The sequence below is a fragment of the Carassius auratus genome, chromosome 5, assembly GCF_003368295.1.
Source record: "Carassius auratus strain Wakin chromosome 5, ASM336829v1, whole genome shotgun sequence".
Taxonomy (NCBI): domain Eukaryota; kingdom Metazoa; phylum Chordata; class Actinopteri; order Cypriniformes; family Cyprinidae; genus Carassius; species Carassius auratus.
The window spans coordinates 28,002,187-28,029,791 of NC_039247.1; the positions used below are offsets into that span (position 1 = coordinate 28,002,187).

A 27,605-nucleotide genomic window follows, 5' to 3' on the forward strand; every position below is an offset into this window, starting at 1 on the left:
ATAGTGACACATTTATATAGGCTAAGTTAGATATTGACAGATAGCACAGTAGTTAGAGATATAGAATTTAGATAGATTCATATATATATAGATAGATAGATTCATAGATATATAAATTTATATATAGATTCATATATTAATATATATATATATATATATATAGAGAGAGAGAGATTCATATATATATATATATACTTTCATAAATATATAGATTCATAGATAGATAGATATATATAGACATTAATAGAATAGATAGAAATGGAGGCTCCACAGAAGAGATGCCGTAAATCTGTGGTGTGGGAGCATTTCCATTTGGAAACCCCAAATAAAGTGAGATGTATGTATTGTTATAGGCAGCTAGCCTACTTCAACAATACATCATCCATGATGCGCCATTTGAGGAGCACTCATCCTGCCATTTTGCAGTGTGCAGAGGATGGTAACATTCCCCCTGTACCTAGGCCTGCTACTGACACTGCTGGGCCATCTAAACAAGGTATACATTGTTTGATATAATATGTACTTCATGTAACACTGTTTAGAAAGTCCATAGTTTTAAATAGACTTAGGCTTGTGTCTACCAGCCTTACAACGTAACGTCAATCTTTTCCAAAACTCCCAATCATGTTGAAAACAGCTTCACTCTGAATATGTAAATGTAACATCTCACAAACTTAGTCACTGTATTACATAGATATTTTTATAGGCTTGAAGACAACATTTTGGTTTTCCTAATTGTTGTAATTTTATATTGTATTTGATCTGTCTTTGCACACTGAGCATAAACTTTTCCAAACTTGAAAAAGCTTTTATTTTTTTTGAAATTTAGTTTTGTGAAAGTACTTTTAATCTTTTATCTTTATTTTCTTTTAAAAGGCAGACAGAGGGAATTGGATGAGGCTCTTGTAGACATGGTGGTAAAGGATTTGCAGCCCTTCACTATCGTGGAGGATGAGGGTTTCATGGCTTTTGTGAACAAACTTGATCCAAGCTATGTCCTCCCATCCCGGAAGGCACTTAAAACGATGGTAACCGAAAGGTACAACATTTCTAAGGAGAAGACAATGGAGGACCTAAAAAAGGCAGATTTTGTTAGCCTTACAGCTGACATGTGGTCCTCCATTAATATGGACGGATACCTTGGTGTTACTTGCCACTACATAACACCAGAGGCAAAGCTGGCAACTGTTGTACTGGGTGTAAGGAGGTTTTACCAAACACACACAGCCCAGCATCTCATGGAGGCTAAAGCTTTGCTAATGGCCGAGTGGGGAATAACCACCAAAGTTCAGTGTATGGTGACTGATAATGCATCCAACATGATCTTAAGTGCCCAGCTACTGAACCTTCGACATGTCCCATGTTTTGCCCACAATTTAAATTTAATTGTTAAAAAGGCCCTAGATCAAACCCCACTCATCAATGAAATACGACAGAAAGCCAGAAAGATAGTGGGGTTATTTAGATCCAGCTGCAAAGCAAAGGACAAGCTTGTGGAGATGCAGGGCTTGATGGGCAGACCAGCTCTGAAACTGATGCAGGAGGTGGACACAAGATGGAACAGCACTTACGACATGTTGCAGCGCTTGTATGAGCAACGAGAGCCAGTGGGTGCAGCGCTATCAAATTTAAACAGTGATACTGCTCCGCTGACAAGTTTTGAGTATAACATTATACAAGAATCATTGTCACTACTGCAGCCTTTCAAACTCGCAACGACAGAGTTGTCAGAGGAACAGAGAGTGTCTGCTTCAAAGCTCATACCACTTTACAGGATGTTGCAGCACAAGCTATCGCGGAAAAAAGGCCAATCAGCACAGGAATCAACTGCACAATTAGGTAGGCCACAATGACCATACTACTGTATGTAATGTATTGGCCACAACTGTCATATTATTTTTTATCAATATAACCAATATGGTTATATACCCATGATCCACTAAGTTACTGGAAAGAGAGAGCTGTGATTTTTCCTCATTTGTATGTCCTTGCTAAAAAATAACTATGCATGCCAGCAACAAGTGTCCCTTGTGAGAGGATTTTTTCTAAGGCTGGAGAAATTATCAGTAAAAAAAAGAAGTAGGCTAAGCCCTTCCACAGCAGAGCAATTAATATTTTTGAATAAAAATCTTTAAAAAAAAAAAAAAATTAGACCATTGTGGATTTATTTGTTTTATTCATTTTTCATGACCAAAATAACCTAGTTATTATTATGATATAGGATTATATAGGATATTATTATAGGATTTTAAAATATCACCACATTAACGAAAACAAAATATTTTTATTTATTTTTAAATGGCTTGTTGTCAAAGTTGTTTCAGATAACATGGGCAATTGGCCACTAGGTGTCACCGTGGAGACGGGTGTCGGTAAAGTTTCGAAGCCTCGAAACAAATACGGCACTTTGCTTCAACTGTTTCAGTGTTTCATGAAGCCTCGCTCTGCCCACCACTACACAAAACATTATTTCTATGAAACCTGTTAACCACATTCACCAGTTCAAACTCTATAGTGCAGTGGTTCTTAATTCCAGTCATCACGCCTCTTTGTTAACACACCTGATTCAGATAATCAACTCGTTAGAAGTGAGCTCTGTGCATGCCATGAACTGTGTTCCGATTGACATGGTCTCTACACAGTGTTTACTGCTCCGTACTGGATTGCAGGTATCTGTTGAAATTTAATTTAATTTTACTTCACTTCAGGAACATTAATTCACGGATTTGCATTGCACAACTTTCGTCTGCACACACGGAAAAGTGTGACATATACCTCTGTAAATCAATATAATTTAAATACAAGTCTCGTGCACTTCAATGGACTTTGAGTGGAACGTAAATGTTCACCTCGAACTGGAATCATGGTGGATTATACTGTGATGTCTACTTCGCAGGGCACTTATGTTCGAACAAACATCTGAAGCAATAAGAGAAACGTACAAAATATGCAGAACAGTGGGGCGCGAGGACAGGAATTGAGAACCGCTGCTATAATGACACCAACTCTATAGAGGTTTGCATGATCATTGCAATTATTTTGGACTTAACTAGAATTGTTAAATTGAAGTGTTCCTGTAGCTCAATTGATAGCTTTGCAGCTTTGAGGGAACATTGCTCCTGTATGTCTCTTTGGTGCCTTGAGTGGACTCTTTCCTTGATCTTCCCGCCATGGTATATATATCATTTCCATAGCAACGACTTTGAAGCAAGTAAACCTATGAAGAGGAACATCTAGGTTCAAGTCAAATCACCTTTATTATTACAATACATGATATACAAGTTTGAATAGAAGTGGCATAAATTCTTGTCCGTTTATTCAGCATTACACTTTAATTATATTTTTAAAGACAATATGTAAAATTACATATTAGGATGTACTTACATCCTGCTAAAAGTCCCCATGAAATCAAAATTTTAGTTTTTAGCATGTAGTATAATATGTAAGCCTTAAGGTTATGAATAAGCTGGTGTGTTCCAAAACAATGACAACATTTGCATAAAGGAGATATAAGTATTCAAAACGTCTCAGGTTATGAATGTAACATTAACAGGGAACAGGGAACGAGACACTACAGTACGTCCTCTAGGGGCTGCTATGGCGAAAATATCTTCATGACCTGTGTCTGAATCATACATTGAAAAAACACCACCATGTAGGCCGGCTACAGCGACTGATGTCACTACCGGCGCGACTATAAACAGGCCCCTTGAAAGGGAACTTACAGTCTCTCACTTCCGCTAAAATGGATCACGGGTTTTCATGATATCACAACCCACTTCAACTTCTCATCAGATCTTCTGTCCAATCAAATGCTTTCTAGAATCCAAAGGGCCTGCCCCTACACCATAAATAGACGCTGAAGCCGCGTCTGTAATCAGTGACTTGTTTACAGAATTAGTATTTTCTGTATTTTATGATAGTATTTTATAGTGCTGTATATAGGGGACAAGGAATGATTCAGACAGTGTAAATATACTTTCCATTGAGGAAAAAGAAGTCTGGTGTCACGCTAACCACCACACCACATACACACTGCTCCGGTCCAGAGACATGATAGCATGGAGCGGAACACCTGCGCACGTCAGTGCAGACCACAAAACATATCAGACCAGGGCCGTGCAGAGACCTTTGGAGGGGCAGGTGCTCAAAGTATAAAAGGGGCACATGGAACAAGGTTTTAAATGGCGCTGTTCAAAATATCAATACAGCAATATATTGTGATGCATTCCTTGCGGATTCACGTATCGATATGGATGGCTATGTATTGATACAGCAGCAAATGCTTTGATGCAAAGAAACAATATAGAAGACAATTTTAAGTTTAAAATAATAATAGCTCTGGGATTAGAAACTGAAATGTCTTAAATTGTCCCAACCTGATGGCTTTTTCTTCTCTGTTTCAGCATTAAACTATTATTTTAACCATCACTACTACTCTTGCACCTAATCAATAAGTCCACCTTAAATATTGATACAAAACATAAAAAACTGATCCACTGGAATATAGTGATTAATATTATTATTACTGTTGTAGTTGTTATTGTCTAAAATTGAACACCTTTGCAATGTAAACAAATGACAGGCTCCATTTGTTATTCATATCCTTCACAGTGCACTTTGATGTCAGGTATATCATGCATTTTTTATTGACATTGATATTTTTACATTTATTTCCAGAGAGATATTATTGAGTTTACAGGCTAAAGTGGTCTTGCTGTTGTAAACACTGTTGCTATTTGAGAAAAAAAAAAATTGCGACACATTTAAAATATAATTATATAATTAATTCCTGAATTTTTATAATGATAATTCAGAGAATGAGAAAATCTGAATAAGCCTTACCAGTGTTGTGATAATTATTTTTAAGGCACTCAACGTGTTAAAAAATAAATAAGTACTGTAATATAATAAAAGTTTAGTCAAATAACATAAAAAAGACCAGACCCCTCGATGCCTGTGAAACCTTTCTCCCTCAAACAGCTAACGTTAGTGTTACTTTTACACTACAGGCTACACACAGTAACATATCTGCATGTTCTCACATCACATCGTTCTTGTAAAATAATAATAAGTAAATAAACATCAAAATCACTTCGCTGAGAATGAAACACCACTTACCAGCTGCCACGGTTCTGAAAATACAATTAAAAATGCGCGTGCGGCCTGAGGAATTTTCCGTGTCAGGTGAAAGGTCAACATATTGGTCATTTTATTTACGACTAAATTATTATTAATAAATTGTAATAATATTATGATTGGGCGTTGGCAGGCATTCACAAAAGGGTATGTTATTACAAAAAAAAATTCGAGGAAATTTTGCTTTGACAAAAGGGCACTTTTGGGGCAAAGGAGCAGGTGCTCAAGTGAACCGGTTCTTTCGGACAATTCGATCAAATAAACCAGTTGAAAAAAAAAAAAACGGTTCACCGGTTCTTTTGCGCTCGATGTAATGTCATTAGCGATGACTGTCCTTAATTCAAGCCTTCAGTTTACCCGCGCTTATAACATAAGCACAGAATCAGTTCAGAATCAATCACCAAAAGAATCAGTTCGGTTCAGACGAGCTGTGAGTCAGTCTGCTTCACACTGAATCACACATGCGCAGTATCATCAGCTCCTCGGTTCTCAACGAATCAGACGCGTCTGACAGAAACGGTTCTCAATGAGCGCTTCAGAACTCCTGACCTGATATTTAGATATACTATTCTTCAATAAATATATTTGTTTGACATGGAAGCTGTGGAATATATATTTAAAAAAAAAAAAAAAAAAAAAAAAAAAAAACACCCCAGAAAAAAGGGCACTTTCTCTCCAGGAATAAAAAGGGCAGGTGCTCAAGCCCCCTTTGATGTCTATGTGTGCACGTGCCTGTATCAGACCTATTTGAATTCTACACAGAATGCTATATTTTATAGCAATATGGATGTGATTTTTCAGTGGATCTCAACAGTCAGGTCAAACTGTGGTATGAATGAACGCTATTGGCTATTTAAAAAAGGGGTGGGGCTGTTTGATAAGTCCCATCCTGTCTTCCTGTTTCAGTTAAAATGATGTCAACACATAGAATAATGCTGTGTGTTTCAAAGCATTTCAGGGGACCTTTAAGTGGGTCAGAAACATTCAAAAAATAAGCTAATTTCATTTGAAATATTTTTTAAATGTAATACTATATACACGTTCATGTAATTGCAATTAACATGCAACTAAGTGCCTTAAAACATTAAATTCAGTTTGCATCTAAATGTAATATTTTAATATAATTAGTATATAATGTCTACTCTGCTTTAAATAATAAAGTGTAGTACTTTTGCACAAGGTTTATGATGCAAAACTGCCCAGTGGACTGAAAAAGAGAAAAACACACAGTCCAGACAATTAGACTGATGCAGCAAGCATGTTAACGTGAAATATCATTTAAACACAAGCTGCCATCAGATTTCCTTTGGACTGACTATTACAAAATAATTTTAGCTTGCATGCGTCAGTCCTTTCCTCATGTCAACCTATGAGAAACAGATCATTGATTTGTGCTGCAGTGTTTCAGGGTCATGGATTTGCTCATCGTCACTGCACACTAACCTTGCAGCCCACGTAGCCCATCTGTTGAGAGGGAACATGGAATGGCTGCTGCAACATCTCACCTTAATTATTCAGACTTGTAAGCAACTTTCTGCTCCCTGAGAAGGTGTGGGCTGGAGAAAAATGGGTGAATGTCATCTGAGGCCAGGTGTGCAAATGCCTTCATCCGAGGAGTCACACAAACTACTGCTACCTCACATAAAGAGGGATTAGTTCAAGAGGAAGGTCGACATTTCAGAAGCAGTTAGCAGTAGAGACGGACAATGCAGAATACTGCAAATACTGCAGAAACCTAAGTCAAAGTCCCATCTTTTTACCTTTGCATTTAATACATTTTAATTTTTAGTATTATTTTAACCTAAATTGTGTTGTTTCTTTTAGGTTGACCCTTTTCTTTCTGTACAGCACAGTGGTCAACTTTTCTTCTTTTCTTTTCTTCTTTTTTTTATATATATATTAGCTTTATAAATAAATTACATTAAATGAGTACGGTTGTTTATATTGAGACTCCTGCAGACATCAATATCACATCTGCAATTATATAAAACAACTGATCACAAATAAACAGTTGGTTACACACACACACACACACACACACACACACACACAGACACACACACACACGTTTGTTTTTGTGAAAAGTGGGGACATCCCATAGGCGTAATGGTTTTTATACTGTACAAACTGTATATTCTATCACCCTTCACCAACCCTAACCCTAACCCTCACAGGAAACTTGTGCATTTTTACTTTCTCAAAAAAACCTCATCCTGTATGATTTATAAGCGTTTTGAAAAATGGGGACATGGGTTATGTCCTCAAAAGTCACCCTCTCCTTGTAATACCTGTGTCATACCCATGTCATTAAACAGAGTTGTGTCCTGATATGTTACAAAAACATGCCCACACACACACACACATTTATAATTCTATTAATTTTGATACACTGTTTATTATTTGCTTGGTCAGCTGCCTTTTGCAATCAACACCAAAAAGTTTGGTCCTAAACCCCTCTTTATGAATAATAAAAGCCTTTTCTTGATTAAAACATTGTTCCAAAAGGTCATCAGGCTGCATATTAGTGGTACTATGCATAAATAGTACCATATTTTGGCAGCATCTGGATAAGGCAGACCCAGAATTCACTGGGATAAATGCATATACATTTGCAGTAAATAACAATAAAAATGCAATTCCTGAGGCCTGTGTGACATCACATATGATTAGTATGGTGGTTATCAGTACACTGTAAAGTTAACACAACAAAAATACACAGTTATAATTATATTTTTTATTTTTATTTTTTATGAATAAATAGGCATCAGTGTGCAATCCAAATACGCAATGTGTCAGCAATTTTTACTGTGAATTTAAGTGAAAAATAAAAAATAAAGAAAGTTTAGATGCAAAAATAAATAAATAAATAAAATGCTCTGGCCTGTATTTATGTGGAAGTGCACGCTGTGATGTACTGTAGAAGTGTTTAGCAAGCAGTTGGGTATCTGTCTAACATATTGCCTTGACCCGTCCTATAAATCAGATGTGAGTGAAGGAAGTCTACTGGGCTTCTCTGCTTCTAATCTATTAGAAAAGTCTGTTGAATGAAAACATGACGAGTTGTTGCTCATGGGACACTTTCATATCACACATCTGTGCCAAAGATTATCCATATCTGACCATATGGTCCAATGCAGAGAGCCAGATCTGCTACTGTATCTTGGCATCTGAGAGCACCTGAAGGGCAGCAGAAGCTTTCAGTGTCTGAATATTAAACCTGCACCTCAATTCAGGGGGCTTCATGTCACATAATGTGTCCAACAACAATAGCATATATATATATATATATATATATATATATATATATATATGTATATATATATATATATATATAGCATATATACAAAAATGTGAAGCTGCATTAACTGTTTTCACCACTTGTATATAATAATCAATGTTTCTATATTAGAATTATTTCTGAAGGATATATATTTTTCTGTATTTTCAAACTATTTGGTTTTAATGCAATTCTTCAAAGCATTTTTCTTTTCGATAACCGTTTGCTTCTTTTCAAATCACCTAAGGCGTATGTTTAGGATCATATTTAGGATATGTTTTGTATTATCTCAGTCTTGATAGTTTTAGCAATTCTTACCTCAAAGACCATTTACTCTATCTGGGTTCACAGTCATCCCAATTGCCTTGGATCAAGCTTGTACTATCAGCCTAAATTCCTAAGCATTAGATCAGAAGCACCACATCTGTGGTCACCAATCACTCATTGATGCTAAACTGCTACATCATGTGTAGATCGTAACATGACGGAGCCAGCGGGGTCATTGAGTTGTATGTGACGCAATATCTGGATAATGCATTTCTGTCACCAGGTTTTAACTTGGGAAAATAGAAACACTATCCAACAAAAAAAAATGAATAAATAAATAAAATACATATGGCATGAGGTATAACGACAGTAATTCAATATGCAACCAATTACCACAAAACAGTAATTGCTTCCTTGATATGTTGGGTTTTGGCAATGAATTATTAAAGATCACAAATATCCAGTTCCACTTTGGTTTTGTGTGTTGTCACCACAGTCAACGCCTCAGTCAATATTTCTGCCCATGGAAAGAGCTCAAAAGGAAACACCGGCTGCTTTTTAATTAATAAATTACAAAAAAAAAAAAAATATAGTAATAATAATTTTGAAACTGGGAGGGAATAAATCTCCCAGGATTCGTATCTCCTTCTGAACATAAATAAATGCATCAAGTCGTTACAAAAGCACATGCATGTGATACAGCTCAACAGCATGCCGACTACATAGGAATATGTGCCAGGGTGCTTTTATACGTTTATGTAAAATTCATATTTATTGATTCCAAGCAATAGTATTTTTCTTTGATTTTTTTAGCTTTGAGTAGCTTTGTCGTCAGTCTGTCTGCATTATAATAATTCATTCTGATTGGGTTAAAGAGCAGATATTACATTAAGTGGGTTTTCTGCTGTAGTGTAACAGGACAATGGATTGTGTTTGGCCCAAAGGAGCATTAATCCACTTGCTAGTGCTTTAGATAACGTGCTGCCAAGAGTCCTGCTCACTTCCCCTGAAGTCTTACAATGTCAAACACTTTTGCAGACACAGGTGCAACAAAAATACAACCAGCATAGTCTCACAAAAGCATAACAGCATAGTTTGCACGCACAAACAGTGTAGTGAATTCATGTATATGTATAATACATTTACATTATATTTTTCTAAATACATACAGTATATGCAGGGCCATAGCTAAGGTTTTATAATTGCCATGGTCCCAAATCCATCCCCCACAGGTCAGTCAAATTACAATTAGAATTTTGAGTATCCATCAAATTCAAATTTGAAGACAAAACGTTTGGATAACAATTCAAAACTGTCAGTGGGCAGATTTATAATCTTTTAAATTAGTCAGTGCAGAAAGTAAACAAATGGTTAACTGATATTTATATGTTTTATGAAACATTTGATTAAACACATTACTTTACTGAAGGCTACCAGGAAAGCTGCATAATTGAGTTTAATAAATTCACAAGATGTGCACATTCATTATTAATCATATGCCTAATGAAAACAGCTTCGCTAATAGTTTCTTGTTCACATTACATGAATCACGTCAATATAGGACTACTACTGATTATTTTTCAGTAATTTAACATTTCTGTAATAAAACAGCTGATGAATATTAAATGTTTGGTTACTTTTGCATCTTATCTCGCACTTTATGGCTTCTAATTGAAGCATCACATTGAAATTTTCACTCTGCTGCTTCTGTGAACATAAAGCCCACCAACTTTGATTTGACTGGTCATCTAAAATATTTTTTGACACTGACGAGTGGTGCAACTCAGATGTGGAGTTTGGTTTAATCTTGGTGCTGTGCTATATCTTTGCAGCATATAATAGTATAGGGAAAATACAGAGGTCTGGACCTCAGAAACCTCATAGGTGGCTACGACCATGAGTACGTGGAAAAGCATATGTTTGTGAGAATAAACTGACACTGTACACATGTTTCATATTTTATTTAAAAAATAAATAGGAAGAAATTTGATTTAGCTAAATAACCATATTGCATACTGTTGTTATTTTGTTTTAAATATATATATATATATATATATATATATATATATATATATATATATATATATATATATATATATATATATATATTTTTTTTTTTTTTTATTATTTATTTATTTATTTATTTTTTTTTTACATTGTGATATTATTTTAAAGGGGTGTCATGACATGTTTTATATTTATTTATTTTTTATCATGTCTCCAGAGGTGTAATTATAATATAATTAAAGATTTTTTTTCAGACAAATTTACATTTCAGTGATTTAAAATCTTTTCTCTCCCTGTTTCCTGTCCTCGTATGCCTAGTTCATGCTACAGGATTTTAAGCCCAATTTAAGATTGTGGGAAATAAGCAGGTGATTAGCGCTCAGCAATATTTATATGTGAACTACTCAATGACACATCAAAGAGGCTCGCTGATCCTTCACTGACACCAAACAAACATCTAGCATACTAAATATCTGGACCGGTCAGCCGACTCAACATCACACTGTGTCAGGCCAATGAGAGAAAAAAGACATGGGTTGAGGTCATCAGAAGAAAATCTGCAGCAGCAACAAAGAAAAGTTTGGAAACAAGTAATGGAGCAATTTTTTTCATAATGAAAACAGCTTGAAGCACTAATTTCTTCCCGATTTTCATTTTCAAATGAACTCTTGTTTCACTTGTTGTTATCGCGTCATTCCCTTTCAACTCCTCACATGTGTTTTTGTGACAAAACCGTGATTTGGGGACAGGATAGAGTCGCTGGGTGGCAGAGTTGTTGTTAGGTTGTTTAGTGTGTGACCCACTGTTGTGAATCATTTACATAGTGTTGCATATTGTGAACCCAACCATGACTTGAAGACAGCAAAGAAGTCATGTTGTCTGAACAGCACACTGATCTGCCAATGTTTTAAATTGTGTAGTGTGAACTAGGCTTGACTGAAACAGTTTGTTTTTCCCTTTAAGAGGTCAATGTAACCGCCCACTTTTAGAATTGGTTAACATCCATTATCGCCATTAATGTTATAAATAAATAGTTTTTACATTAAATACGTTATTTACAGTTTGCAGTGTCATTGTTGGATCTAGAATAGTCGGCACAGCACGGCAAAGCCAATATCATATTGTGATTTGTTCTCAAAACTGTTGAAATGTACTGAACATACGTGTAAATTAGAACTGACATGACTGGGATGTTCACTAAAAAAAACTGAATTCATTTTTCTCTGACTTCAGGATCCTTTGACCTTTATATCTATCTATCTATATATATATAATTATTATAATTACTATTATTTTTAAATTCTAAATATTACAATACATGTGTATCTGCATATGTGCACGTGTGAATGAATCTCACAAAACCACTCAAGAACATGTTTTGGGTCTTTTTTTTTTTAAATCAAGAGTAAAAAAAATTATTTATATTCTATCTATTTTTACACTGTTTATTTTATTTTGTATGCTGTAGTAGGCTATTGTCTTAATAATTCAATGCATTTAAACCTAAATAAATGTAATGCAAACTTACTGAGAATTCACACTGGTAATTACAAGAAAGTCCAGATACATACATTACAGTTGTGAGTTTGTGTGAAAATGTGCTTAATTGTCTTTGTGGTTGAGAGTATAATGTGAAGGTTTTCATGAGATTCACCTTTGTTTATCTACATGTGTAGGTGCATAAGCATTCTTTGGTGTGGGATTTATAAGCAGCCACTGATATGGGACTAGAACAAGGATGATAGAAAATAGGGGTGTAACGATTCATTCGTTTTCTCGATGCATCGATTATAAACCCTGTCAATACATATGCATCGATCTTGAAACATAATTTTTGAATCGTGAATCGCCGATCTTGGACAGTAATCGATTCAGAATGCTAAGAATCGAATGAATCGCGATTTCTATAGCGATTCAATGCTTTCAAAATGTATACACATTAAATTACTACACGCACTAATTAATGGATACCTTGAAGAGTGTTCGTGTATTGTGCCTCTTATCTGTCCTTCACGCGCTCCACTGTTAACCGCCTGAGACTGTCACAGGATTGCCCTCGCGCTCCGTTCGTCTCTGACGCAGCTGACGTGTGATCTATAGGACTCGTGGCCAGTAATGCTAACATGAAGTAGTTTTACTTTTCTGTAGTTTGTCAATGGCTCTCTGCATCTTACCGATGGAGTTACCGGAGGCTTCGACAGCTGTTTTTTATTGCATGGAAGGAGCAGAAATGTAATGCGGATGAACCGAATATACGAAGGAGACTTTTAAAATTAACCACAGCATTAACAACGACATTGAAATAAGAGCGCGAGATTTATCTGATAATCAGATGCATGAAAGTAGTGTTTGTTTCATTAGCAAACAGACATCTGGCGCGTTTTCTCTCAGAATCATCCGCTGATGGAGGAAAGGTTAAATAGCCTAGAGATGAAGATGTTTTCACACTGAAATAGAAGCGATCTCGCTCTTATAGACGTGCCAGGTTATATCTTCAGCTAAACTGAATAAAAGCAGAATGAACTTATGAAACTAAAAAAAAAAAACACACAAACAATTCATGAACGATGCCGTGCTGATTGACATTCATTACAGTACAGAAACTATAAAGTATATTTTCTACCTTATTATGTGCAGAAAATTTAAATAATTGCTAATTAAATGTAGAATAGTATATAAAACAATCATTGCCATTAGGAAAAAAATATCGATTACAAATGATTGATTATTGTCCAGCAGTGATTTATTACAGCTAATTAAAAGTAATTAAAAAATAAGATAATTCCTTTAAAATAATAATAATTATAATTATTATTATATTTATTATATAGGCTACATACATAAAATGTTTGTATTTGACATTTCTGTCACTTCTGAAATTATGGCTACGCCCCTGGTGTGACAAAATCTTATCTTATACATAATACTCTTTAAGGTCTTTTTTTAAAAACTTGGTTTACATACATTTTTACTTATGCCATCTCGCATCATTAAACTAGCATTTAAAAATTATTATTTTTTTCTAACCTATGGTTCTCTAACCATAAATGCTACTGTAATTTGCCCCCTGACTAAGCATTTCAATAATTTAGTAGAAGCATTTCAATAATCCCGTGAATGCAGAATCGAATCGTTGTAATCGAATCGAATCAAATTTAATTGTGAATCGAATCGAATTGAATCATTCTAAATTTGCAAAAATCGTTCTTGAATCGAATCGAAAACCTATGAATCGTAATCGAATCGAATTGCTGCCTTGCCAAAGATTCACAGCCCTAATAGAAAAGCATTATTTTAAAGAAAAAGCTGCTAATAAAAAAAAAAAAAAAATCATATTATTTGAAGAGAGACTTTGAGTTGTTGTATGGCTAAGTGCAGAGTAGTGCCCCTAAAACCAGAGCGTACCACAGGTGGGATGCTCCCCATCAACATATAAATAAATAAATAAATACAAATCCCAATCATATAACATAACCTGGCTAATTCTGTGCCCCTCTCTTACCCTGGTGAAGAGGAGCGATTAAGGGATGGGTTGATGATTATAATTGGAATGGGGGGGGGTGTAATCCGTCACATGGCTCTAGGAGGTTCTATGAAACTTGTGTGTTAAAGCTCTATGTGGGATATATTTAGATCTAAATGATAGATTATGGTCTAGATATTTCTAAAGATATTCCTCTTGCATTATTGACAAACTATTTTTCTGTTTAACACTGTAAAGCGACTTTGGCACGATCTGTATTGTATAAAACACTATATCTTTACAATGCATGTGGCCACTGATTAAATCTTAAAGCTGCGGTAGGGAACTTTTGACGCTCTAGTGGTTAATAAACAGAACTGCTTGCGAACATCTTAGCCAGAACTACTTCTCTCTGTTCTCGCGGTACCCCCGAAGCAATCTAAAATAGGTGCACCCTAGTGATTCAGGAGAAGCCAAAAACACGGTTTGGAAAATGGATTCATGGTGTACTCGCTTATTATCTACATTTTGAACACAAACAAAGTTACTGTCACAGCACGTGATGCAATGAGGCACGGAGATAGAACCAATTGCAGGTAGTCGTTTATTTAGGGATAATCCAAAGGGGTAAACAATCCAGGCAGGGTCAAAACCAGAGAATTCAAATCGGAACATAAACAGGACACGAACACGGGGCAAGGCAAAGCAAGGCAAGACAAGGCAAGGATGACGGACATGAAATAACATTACATTAAACAAGGACTCCGTAACACAGACTAAGACAGACTGGGTATAAATAGACAGAAGGATAATGAGGGAACAAGAGAACGGTGGGGGACAATCAATTACACAACAAGGAGGAAGGTGACCAAATAAGGGAGGAGGAAGTGATCTGGGGACAGACACCGTGAGCAAGGAGGACATCTAGTGGAACCCCAGGGAACAACAACCCAGACACTGTGACAGTCCCCCCCACTACGGAGCGGCTCCCAGACGCTCCATGACAAGACACAACACAGAGACCAGGAGGGAGGCGGACAGGTGGAGGCTCAGGGGGAGGGACGGAGGGCTGGAAAAGAAAAACATGGGGAACAAACACCAGAAATGTAAACATAAAACAGGGAGACCAGGAGGGAGGAGGACCGGAGGAGGTTCAGGGGGAGGGATGGAGGGCAAGACTTACTGAGGGAAAACAGACAGAAACCAAACAGAAACCAAGAACACCAAACAAGTCCAAGGAGGGCATGTTGAGGCGTCCACCAGGGCGGAGCAGAGGACCACCACAACAGTATGGTCAGGGCGGAGCGAATGACCACCACATCTTTGTGGTCAAGGCCGGAGTCCACCAGGGCGGAGCAGATGACCATCACATCTTTGTGGTCGAGGCCGGAGTCCACCAGGGCGGAGCGGAAGACCACCACAGCCATGTGGTCAGGGCGAGGGCCCCCCAGGTCCAAGCGGAAGACCACCATAGCCATGTGGTCAGGACGAGAGCCCCCCAAGGCGGAGCTGACCTCTTTGCGGCCGTACCAATGGGACTACGAAACTCCGGTAACCCCCTGGTGTCTTTTTGGTGACTTAACCTGACTCTGGAGAGTCAGTGGTGACTAGACCTGACTTTGGAGGGTCAGCGGTGACTAGCCCTGACTCCGGAGAGTCCACTGGAACCTGACTCGACTCCTGAGAGTCCACCGGAGCCTGACTCGACTCCTGAGAGTCCACCGGAACCTGACTCGACTCCTGAGAGTCCCCCGGAACCTGACTCGACTCCTGAGAGTCCCTTGGAACCTGACTCGACTCCTGAGAGTCCCCCGGAACCTGACTCGACTCCTGATAGTCCACCGGAACCTGACTCGACTCCTGAGAGTCCCCCGGAACCTGACTCGACTCCTGAGAGTCCCTTGGAACCTGACTCGACTCCTGAGAGTCCCCCGGAACCTGACTCGACTCCTGATAGTCCACCGGAACCTGACTCGACTCCTGAGAGTCCACCGGAACCTGAATCGACTCCTGAGAGTCCACGGGAACATGACTCGACTCCGGAGAGTCCACGGGAACATGACTCACCAGAACATGACTCGACTCCGGAGAGTCCACCGGTACCTGACTCGACTCCGGAGAGTCCTCCGGAACCTGACTCGACTCCGGAGAGTCCTCCGGAACCTGACTCGACTCCGGAGAGTCCACGGGAACCTGACTCGAACGGGAACCTGACTCGACTCCGGAGAGTCCACCGGAACCTGACCCGACTCCGGAGAGTCCACGGGAATCTGACTAGACTCCGGAGAGTCCACCGGTACATGACTCGACTCCGGAGAGTCCACCGGAACCTGACCCGACTCCGGAGAGTCCACGGGAATCTGACTAGACTCTGGACTGTCTGTGAAGACCTGAAGTGCCTTGGCTTCGGGCACTGTCTCTGGAACGGTCTCAGACACTGCATCGGGAACGGCCTCGGCATCAGGCACTACCTCGGCCTCCGGAACAGCATTGGGCACCGCCTCGGCATCGGGCACCGCCTCGGCCTCCGGAACAGCATCGGTCATCGCCTCGACCTCCGGAACAGCATTGGGCACCGCCTCGACCTCCGGAACAGCATCGGGCACCGCCTCGGCCTCTGGATCAGCCTCGGGCACCGCCTCGGCCTCTGGATCAGCTGGGTTAGCGGCCATCTTGGGCTGTGGCGCTGGGCTGGCGGCCATCTTGTGCTGTGGCGCTAGGCTGGCGGCCATCTTGTGTTGTGGCGCTAGGCTGGCGGCCATCTTGTGTTGTGGCGCTAGGCTGGTGGCCATCTTGGGCTGTGGCGCTAGGCTGGCGGCCATCTTGGGCTGTGGCGCTGGGCTTGCGGCCATCTTGGGCTGTGGCGCTGGGCTGATAGCCATCCTGGGCTGTGGTGCTGGGCTGACGACCACCCCGCCGGTAGAGACAGGAGTGGCTGGGGCATCCCACCGACACCAATGCTGCAGGTAGCGCATGAATTCCCAGAATTCCAGTGTCTCTAATTGCGCCATCTCATCCTGAGACACTGGATCATCCAGCCCATCATTAAAATAGTCCTTAAGGGCCGCATCGTTATAGCCCATGCCCTCGGCCAGGGACCAGAACACCTGAGCCAGGGCACCCACTTCATTGCCCTCTTGGCAGAGGGCAGTCAACCTCAGATACTTGACTCGCCTCTCCGCCATCTTGGCTGGGGAACGGAAAAACGACATACCGCTGGTTCTCATGTTGACGGAGTCCTTCTGTCACGGCACGTGATGCAATGAGGCACGGAGATAGAACCAATTGCAGGTAGTCGTTTATTTAGGGATAATCCAAAGGGGTAAACAGTCCAGGCAGGGTCAAAACCAGAGAATCCAAATCGGAATATAAACAGGACACGAACACGGGGCAAGGCAAAGCAAGGCAAGGATGACGGACATGAAATAACATTACATTAAACAAGGACTCCGTAACACAGACTAAAACAGACTGGGTATAAATAGACAGAAGGATAAGGAGGGAACAAGAGAACGGTGGGGGACAATCAATTACACAACAAGGAGGAAGGTGACCAAATAAGGAAGGAGGAAGTGATCTGGTGACAGACACCGTGAGCAAGGAGGACATCTAGTGGAACCCCAGGGAACAACAACCCATACACTGACAGTTACGGACCGCAGCTCTGATTAGTTATTTTTTTACCGGGAGCGATGGAGTTTCTGCAAATGGCAATAGGACCACTGGGAAGAGCCAGAGGAGCTTGATTTTTTTTCACAGATTATCTGTCTCATATTCTACTGTCAGGACATAATGACAGGTTTAATAAATATGTAAAAAATATTTTTTTTACAAAAGTTCCCTACAGCACCTTTAAGCAGTGCTGATAAGTAATTATTTCATTATTATTATTTTTTTTTGTATGTCTAATGTTCCAACACGTCCAAAACATCATACAGCTCAGACATTCATGTGTTACCGTATATATAATTTGAAAGGTCTCAACGTAGAATAAAACAATCACAATTGTTTTGGGCTTTGACTAAACTTCAGGGCTTTAGGGTTGAAAAGAGTGTTTTATGATTTTGTCTTCAAGTGCTTATTAGAGTTGCAGCTCTTCAAAAAATTTAGGGTTTTTGAAGTAACACTCAGCTTTAAAACCCATTATTAGTTAGTGGTGCTTGCCGGAGGCAAGGCATCACTATTACTATACTCCGTGCTTATTCTTCTTCTTCTTCCGCCAAAACTTCGGCGCGTAACTTGTCCCGCAGCTTTTGTCACAGACCAACAAAACTGGCATCAAATCGTGCAGCCTATTCGGGAGATGCGTGCTATGACTTTTATAAGCGATCAGGTGTATGATGTTCGTACATCGGGCGAAAAAATGGCCGAAATAACCCATAGACGTAACATTGCGGCCAACTTTGACGGATCGTAGCTCCGAGAGAGAATTTCACAGAAACATGTGAATCACCACATTTGGAGAGGCTATCAGGCTTTGCGAGAACATACCCCGCACTTGGGTATAAGTTGTAGCCCTGGGGCACAAGAGCCCCCCAAAGTTGCCCCATTGACATTCTATGGTGAGGGATCGCCCATGAAACAGTGTGTTTTTCCTATTATGGGAAATTACATAGGGATTTTGTATTGAACATAACTCTGGATCGTAATGTCATAGAGACAAGGGGGTGGGCTCAATTTAATCAGAAAATCAATCAGTCTCTCAGGATCACTGTGAATCTATCAAGCCACGCCCTGGCAACCATAGAGAGCCCCATAGCAACAAGCTCTATAGACTTCCATTGAAAAATATAAACTGAATAACTTTTGATAGAAATGTGGTGGGCTCGTTTGACTCGGGGCAGCAAATGGCCAAGCACGAATCACTTTCAACACTTCATAGCCATGCCCTACCAACCATTTGGAGCTCCCTAGTGATCCAAAGCATAGAGAGATATCTTCAAATCTGAATATCATGAAGGCATGAGTGTCGATTTATATCATTAATACTAGCAAGCAGACTTCGGAGTATCATCATTGGCAGCTGCCAGGCCACTCCCTAGCAACCAAACAAAGTACCATAGCAACCATTTTGCAAGATCTATATCTCCGCATCAGTACAACGTAGAGGCATGGGGGTTGGTTTATATTGGCGAGCAGCCTTTGGAATATCATCATTGGCAGCTGCCAGCTGTTCTGGGCTAAGAACTCTATCATAACTACATGGTTACCATCTGTGACAACTACCAACCACCAAGTAACATCATAACAACCACCCGGTTACCATAGCAACTATCCAGCAACCACCCAGGTTACCATAGTAACCGCCTAGCAACCACCCAGAGCACCCTAGCAACACCTTAAAAACCACCAAAATTATCATAGCAACTGCCTAGCAACCACCCAGGTACCCTAGCAACCACATAGCAACACCCTAGCAACCACCCCGATTACCCTAGCAACCACCCTGGGTACCTTAGCAACGGCCCTAGCAACCATCATGGGGACCCTAGCAACCGCCCTAGCAACCACCCCGGGTACCCTAGCAACCACATGACAACACCCTAGCAACCACCCTGGGTATCCTAGCAACGGCCCTAGCAACGATCATGGCGACCCAGGCAACCGCCCTACCAACCACCCCGGGTACCCTAGCAACCACATAGCAACACCCTAGCAAACACCCCGATTACCCTAGCAACCACCCTGGGTACCCTAGCAATAGCCCTAGCAACCATCATGGGGACCCTAGAAACCGCCCTAGCAACCACCCAGGGTACCCTAGAAACCACATAGCAACACCCTAGTAACCTCCCTGATTATCATAGCCAGTATTGTAGTCGAGTCACCAACTGGCAACCACATGGCAACACCCTAGCAACAACCCTGGGTATCCTAGTAACGGCCCTAGCAACCATCATGGCGACCCAGGCAACCGCCCTACCAACCACCCCGGGTACCCTAGCAACCACATAGCAACACCCTAGCAAACACCCCGATTACCCTAGCAACCACCCTGGGTACCCTAGCAACGGCCCTAGCAACCATCATGGGGACCCTAGAAACCGCCCTAGCAACCACCCAGGGTACCCTAGCAACCACATAGCAACACCCTAGCAACCTCCCTGACTATCATAGCCAATGTTGTAGTCGAGTCACCAACTGTCGAGTCCGAGTCGAGTCTCAGTGTTCAAGTCCGAGTCCAAGTCCGAGTCACCAAAGAAGAGTCTGAGTCGAGTCCAAGTCGAGTCACCATTACCAGAGTTCGAGTCCGAGTCGAGTCTCGAGTCCCCAATTGAAAATTTTTATTTATTTATTTTTTTTTTTTGAGGAAACAATAGCAACCAACTGAGTTGGTAGGCATTGAAGTCCATTATATGAAAAAAACATCATTAAATGTTTTCCTTAAAAAAACATAATTTAAGAAAAAACGCCATGGATATCCTGGATGGCATTGGGAGGAGTAAATGATTAGGAAATTTTCATTTTTGTGTGAATTAATCCTTTAACACTGTATTTCAGAAATACACTCGGCGAAAAAAGAAACGTGCATATTACAATGAGTGTGAGTGTGTGTGTGTGTGTGTGTGAGAGAGAGAGAGAGAGAGAGAGAGCATTTGTGTGTGAGTGACGGAGTGATTTAGCGTGAGGCTTGGGCACGAAATATAACATTTTTAAGTTTATAACATTTTTAGTCAAAAACAATGTAATGAATGTTCAAGTCTGATTTTATATATCCTCTAGTCCGAGTCCAAGTACGAGTCATCAGTCCACGAGTCCAAGTCGAGTCTCGAGTCGTACTCGAGTCCAAAGAAAAGTGAGTCCAGGACTCGAGTACTCCATCACTGATCATAGCAACCACCCTGAGAATCCTAGCACCGGCCCTACCAACCGCCCTGAGTACCCTAGAAACCACAATAGCAATTACCCAGAGTACCCTAGTAACCACACTGGGAACCCTAGCAACCACCATAGCAGCCTCATTGTAACACCCTAGCAACAGAGGGGCGAGTTTTGTCACTGCAAGCACCACTCACATTTTCTTCAGGAAATGTACATTCTAGTTATTATTATTAATTATTAATTATTATTATTATTTTGCATTACATATATCATACTTGTTCCACATTTATGTGTAGTATCAGATCTAGTAGTCATGCTTAAACTTTTTTTTTTATTTGAAGCACAAAACTATTTATGAATGAATGAATGCATGACTGCATGAATTATTAAATAAATGAATGAATAACCCTACCTTGGGACATAAAAGTGCCTACAGTTAAATAACCTAACAGTTACATACTGAATACCAAACCCTATCACTCTATAATATTATTCAGCTTTGTACTTTTGTATTTTCATCATGATTTCAATCACCTTGTCTAAGACATGGAGCAGGAAGAGACTGAGAGGCCTGCTGGGAAGGCGGAGGTTAAGTTCCAGTTGGACAGGATCAAGAACAACCCAATCTGTTGTCTTGGCATTAATGTGACTCAACAAAAAGGAAGATGAATTTTACAGAGCCGATGATAATCACAAGAACAGACGGACAGATTAACCCTATAAAGCTGCTCTATCAAAGAGTATATTATATGCACATTTCTAAAGCCTCTAAATGATCAACCAAGTGTTGTTACTTTGCTGTTGCACACAATCTGCTGCATGTCTTTTGTCTGAATGTCTGATATCATTCATTTTCATTACAAGCATCAGAATTTCATCACTTTTTGACCATTTAAACGTAATTATCTGCACCAAATTGTATTTGGTTTTCTCAGTTCGGGCCTCTGAATAAAACTGAGCATTTTTTTTTTTTCATATTCTAACTATGAGCTATAACAGCCTGATTTGTATGATACTATATCATAATCATTGAAACACATATGCATTTTTTTTTCTAAATGTTTATTGAACCTTTACATTTCAAATTTGGACTTTTCTTAACATATGGTAATGTACATCAGGATTGCCACAGACAAAGCAAAAAAATAAATAAATGTCAAAACAGACCTGGGGCCCTATTTTAAGGATCTGAAACGCAAGTGTCAAAGCGCAAAGCGCAAGTAACTTTGTGGGCGGGTCTCGGCGCTGTTGCTATTTTCCCGGCGGGATAAATGGCTCTTGCGCCCGGCGCAAATCTAAAGTGGGTTGGTCTGAAGCAGAGCCATATAGAGTGAGAGTTGCGACAACTCCATTGACTCCAATGGAACGCTTTTTTTACAGCAATGGCGGCTCGTGGAGTCTCTCAATAGTTCCCGGAAGTAGCAGCAAACCGATGCCGCGCCGTAGAGATGCAGCAGAACAAACCGTTCGCGACGCACTTTTAACAGGTAAAACGTTTAAATAATAAGATTGAATATTATCAGTACATCTTAATAACAATAAATTGCAAATTAAAACCTTCTAGTTGATTATCACTCATTAAATGAGTAGATTTAAGGTTTGTTATCAGATAACTAACAGATTAGGCTAGGATTGGAGCTGAATAAAGTTAGTAACGACCACCCTAATAATTGTAAAATCTGTTCTCATAATTCAGTTTCATCCATCGTGTTTGCAATTAGAAAAAAAGGAGTATAAACATATTTTTTTCCAGGGTGGGGAAAGTTAGCTAACGTTACATAGCCTATTACGTTAAATATAACGTGTGACAGCGGAGAGTGGAAGTGGTAAAAATGAGGTTATAAAGTTTGTTCCTTATTACACGTATTAAATTACTTAATAATAAAATGCACCCTATTGATATACATTTAGAGTGAATTGAGTTTGCAAAAACATGGGTGGAGTGTTTTTAGTCATTGTGATTCATTTACTATTACCTGTCTATATTATATAATAATAAAGTATTATATACTTAAACTTGTTAGTGTATAAAAGTAACATACTGTAACATTCTGTGGGTTCTGGTGGGTGGAGGATTAGTGGTGCCACTGAACTGTTCTGGGATGGAGCATCAGTGAGGATGCAGGTCAGGAGAGCTGAGGGGACCTTTTTTTTTGATAGCTGAATTTTCATTATTTTTCTTAGTGCTGCCTTTGCATTGTTTGATTTTTTTTTTTTTTTTTTCTTGTCTCTTAATTTTTTTTAATAATCCCAGGTAACTGGCTGATGGTTCACTGGAATGCTGACTGCTGCTGGCTGACTTGCTGCTGGTTGACTCAGCAGTGTCACCTGTCCCTGTCTCTCCTCTCTAGCCATGTCCTTTTTCTTCACTGTCACTTTACCTTCTCTGAGTGTCCTCGTTCTTTTTTCCTCAACCTTTGAAACTGATCGAGGTAGAATACATGGTTTTGCTAATTTTAAATATTGAAAATATCACATTACTTTACTTCAACTAGTACGAGTTTGTACTTATTATATATGAATCACCTGAAATAACAGCTGTAATCAGCAGCCATTTCTTGTATGTTCACAGGTCTAGGGGTGCATCGTGGAGCAGGGCCCTCCTCTTTTTGACCACAGGACGATGTACAAAGATTGTGGGAATAGCATCTGACCTCAGCCTACTCTTGAATTTTTTGGTCATGACAAATTGCTTTGCCGCAATTTGTCTGCATACTGACTTCAGTTTTGTTTACACACACACCTTTTTTTTTGTCTACGCACATACAGTACATATCACATGGTGGTTAAATGCACAGTTATAGGTAACACTGATGACTCCCTGCAATGTCTCACCGTGAGTCTCAGCTCCCTGGGTTTTGCAAGGGTTTGCTTGTTCCTTATTTCTAGTAAAACATTGTCAATGTAAAAAAGTGCAAATAAATTTAAGTATAATTACCTAACAATTTTTTGTTGTTGTAATTTTTATTTGTATTTAGATTGCTCCTGCTGACTTGAGCCAACCATTATTTTTTCCTCTCTATGTCAGCGGGGAAGCCATACATTCGCACACCTTTCTCTGACCGAGTGGAGCATCCCCATGCAGCACAGTAAACCACGGTGGAGACTATGCAAGGACAACATTAAAGAAAGGACACATACAAAATGCTTGTCATGCTATTAAATTGATTAGAAATTTATTCATGAATTGCTGTAAATAGTTAATTGTATAATTACAATTTAAAATAACTGTTTTCTATTTTAAAATGGAATATACTCCTGTGATGCCAACCTGAATTTTCAGCATCATTACTTTTGAATGGCAGTGTACATGTTTATATACGAGTATGCATAAGTTGTTTTAAACCTGAATATATTGTGTACATGAATAAGTATTGTAAGAATTATACTATATATAATAGGTATATTATTTATAATACATAATTATATGACTATATGTAATTGTAAGAATTATAAACAGTAAGCTTCATTTTACATTTATTTAACATGCTAATTACTGCTGCTAACAGTTAATTGACCCATAGTGCGGTGTGAGCTGAAAATCACCTGTCACCAGCCGGTCTCTGTACTACCTGAAAGTCATCAATATGACATGAGTTAACATTAGATCAGTGAAAAAATGGACAATATGTAACGTAAAAAGGCAACAGCAACCCGTGTTTATAAAACTTAACGTTAGCCTGAAATACATTTTTAAAATTACGGTAATTGAACACTAATCCTCAAATATTACCCGATTTGATATTTTAAAAACAACATCGCTGTAACTACATACTCATGCTACATACATATGTCAGTGTTTTGTATAAATATATAAAATAAATGCATTTATTGACTCCTTATTACCAGAAACCGCAGTTCTGTCACTCTACTCTATCAGTTTGAATGGCCGCCAACGCACTTCCTGGAACTATTTGAAGTCTACACGAATCACGTGACAACCAAACATTTCAAACTTCCGTTGTCGCAACTCTCTCTCTATATGGCTCTGGTCTGAAGTAGCTTCATTATTCATAGGTGTGGTTTGGGCGTAACGTGAAATAAACCAATCAGAGCGTCATCCAACATTCCCTTTAAAAGCAGGTGCGCAAGTTCCATTATGGATTGCTATTATTATGGCGTATTTACCAGGCGCACGCCAGGAGCGGTTCACAGCCGAGGAGACTGATGTTCTTGTAAGAGCAGTGAAAGACAGAGAAGTTGTGTTGTATGGGGATGGGAGAAACCCACCCAAAATAGCGTCGGTTAAACAGGCGTGGGAGGAAATAGCCACAATTGTTTCATCGATTTTATTTCCTGGTTCTTGACGGACAAACCAATTTGTCAGATGTCCTTATATACATATATGACCTCAAACAGGTCTGATCCTTAATTACTACAATTAGCCTGAATAATTTGTAAGCTAGATTTATGCCTATTTTTTCACATCTTCGTGGCACACCACAATGATTTCCGTCATCTCATGTGTTAATATTTTTTTAGTGTAACAATTTATGATTTGCAAAAATAACTGTTGCATCTGTGTAGATTACATGAGCAAAGTGTATGCGCATTGTGCACGCTATACATTATGGTCAAGCATGCGCCCTTAAAATAGCATAATGAACAACGCGCAACGCGCCACTGACTTTAGACTAGGTTTTTTCTGGTCAGTGGCGCAATTGTTTAATGGAACAGCAAAATAGCACCAGGGATTGTTTGCGCCGGAACACGCCTCCTTTTTTGCGCTGAACCGCCCAGGGAGCGCAAGTTCATTCACTAGTTTAGCGACGTGCTTCTGTGGAGGGAAAAGCGCGCTTTGCGCAGGTGCAAAATAGGAATGACACATGCGTCGGTGTACAAAGTCAATTGCGCTGGGTGCAAGATAGGGCCCCTGGTCTTTGGGTTTGGAGCGGATTTGGATGTAGACAAGATCATGAAACAAGATGATGTAGAAAGTCATACATCACATCAAATCAGTCATAGAAGCACTAAGAATGTAAAAGCATGTGCAACAATAATATAAGAATTAGTGACGTGACATGACATACAGCCAAGTATGGTGACCCATACTCAGAATTCGTGCTCTGCATTTAACCCATCCAAAGTGCACACAAAGTTTACAGCAGTGAACACACACAAACACATTAGAAACTGTTTACAAAGACCTGTTAAAGAGCAGATCTTTACTGTGACTTTAGTTTGGTTAGATTGCGGATGAATTGCCCTTATTTTCACTCCCAGTGCTTCTCGACTGAAATGTCTGAGTTCCCTTTCAGTTGGTCACGTTCTATATTACGTCAAAAAGAGTCTGATGAATGGGATCTCGCCCGAGAGCCCAATCACTTTTGAGTGGTTACAAAACGAGCCAATGGTACGCAGAGTACCTTGGTCTGCGGAATTTGCATCGCGAGCTCTGCCCCTCAGAGCAGGTATATAAGGAGCAGCGCGAGCAACTTGCATTCAAGCTTTCAATTCAGAGCCGAGCACATCATTTTCTGCTTCACTGGAGTGGTACAAACGAATCAACCGGTGTTGGTGTGACGGGGCAATTCAGCGGTTCGTCTGGGTTTCCTGCGTCAGCTCCCGTGTTCCCCTTAGTGCTTCAGCAACTAAAATAGCTATTTCCTTTGAGCTAAAAGAGAATAGGCTGAGTTTGTGTCTTTTTAAAGATGTCATTTAGCCAGTGTGTTTTTGGATGCGGTCGGTATATCGCTCCTTGTGATGACAACGATTGCTGTGTCACGTGTCTGGGCTTTCAGCACACTGAGACTGCGTTTGTGGAAGGCTCATGTTCTCATTGCGGGGACATAACAATTTTGGTGTTAAGATCGAGACTCGATGACCTTAAAAGGTATAGAGTCCCCTCTGCCACATCCCATTCTAGCTCCTTTTCTCATAAGAGGGCTACTTCGGCTGGTGGCCTAGGTGATCTGAGGGTTACTGTGTGGGCTTCTCCAACAAGCCAGCCTCCTCGGGCCACACCCCCCTCACAAGCGCCGTAGCCGGTTAAGTGTCCAGATGAGTTTACTGTACCCTCTTTTAGGCTCCTGACATCTCATTCAGGGCTTGGGAGGAGGACGTTATGTTGATCGCCACATCACAAGGTGGGCTTGAGTCCTCGGGAGATAAGGATACGGCTGCATTGCCTCCCTCAGGAGTGCCAGCGTTGCCCGAGTCTGATCCCTATCTGACGGCCGTGCTTTCCCGGGCAGCTGAGAGCATCGGGCTTGAGTGGAATCCTCCACCCTGTCGCGAGCGCATGAGGCTGGATAATTGGTTCCTGGGGGCTGCTCGTGCTGATCGCCAGTACCCCCCTCTGGTTCCTGTCTTCCCGGAAGTGCACCAGGAAGTGACCAGTTCATAGAAGGCACCTTTAACTGCCCGAAACCGTTCTGGTACTTCCTCTGCCCTCACTGCCCTCGATGGCGGAGCGACCAAGGGGTAGGCTGGGATTCTCCCAGTGGAGCGCTTGTTGCGATGCAGCCACCCCAGCCTGCTCATCGCCGAGAGTGCCTGCCTGCAGCCTCCTCCACTCCCACTCAGCCACAGCAGCAGCCTTCACCCCTGCGAGGAGACAGCTGCAGTGGGGCAGCGCAGCCCGTCTCTGTCCCTAAACCTGCCAAACGTCAGGCCAAGCAGCGTTCTTGA

The 27,605-nt window shown here is 40.2% G+C and overlaps 1 protein-coding gene across 1 annotated transcript; it reads left to right on the forward strand.

The window, feature by feature from the left end:
* The first annotated feature begins 216 nt into the window (after nucleotides 1-216).
* On the forward strand, nucleotides 217-27,605 carry LOC113069664 (zinc finger BED domain-containing protein 4-like). Its single transcript, XM_026242833.1, has 3 exons — nucleotides 217-496; nucleotides 877-1,839; nucleotides 27,265-27,605. Exons 1-3 carry the CDS (start codon nucleotides 259-261, stop codon nucleotides 27,603-27,605), a joined length of 1,542 nt encoding a protein of 513 aa, XP_026098618.1. The 5' UTR covers nucleotides 217-258.

Coding starts and splice junctions, on each gene's coding strand:
- LOC113069664 (XM_026242833.1), top strand. CDS start 259: ATGGAGGCTCCACAGAAGAGATGCCGTAAATCTGTGGTGTGGGAGCAT. Junction 497..876: donor TGCTGGGCCATCTAAACAAG/GTATACATTGTT, acceptor TTCTTTTAAAAG/GCAGACAGAGGGAATTGGAT. Junction 1,840..27,264: donor GGAATCAACTGCACAATTAG/GTAGGCCACAAT, acceptor GCTGATCGCCAG/TACCCCCCTCTGGTTCCTGT.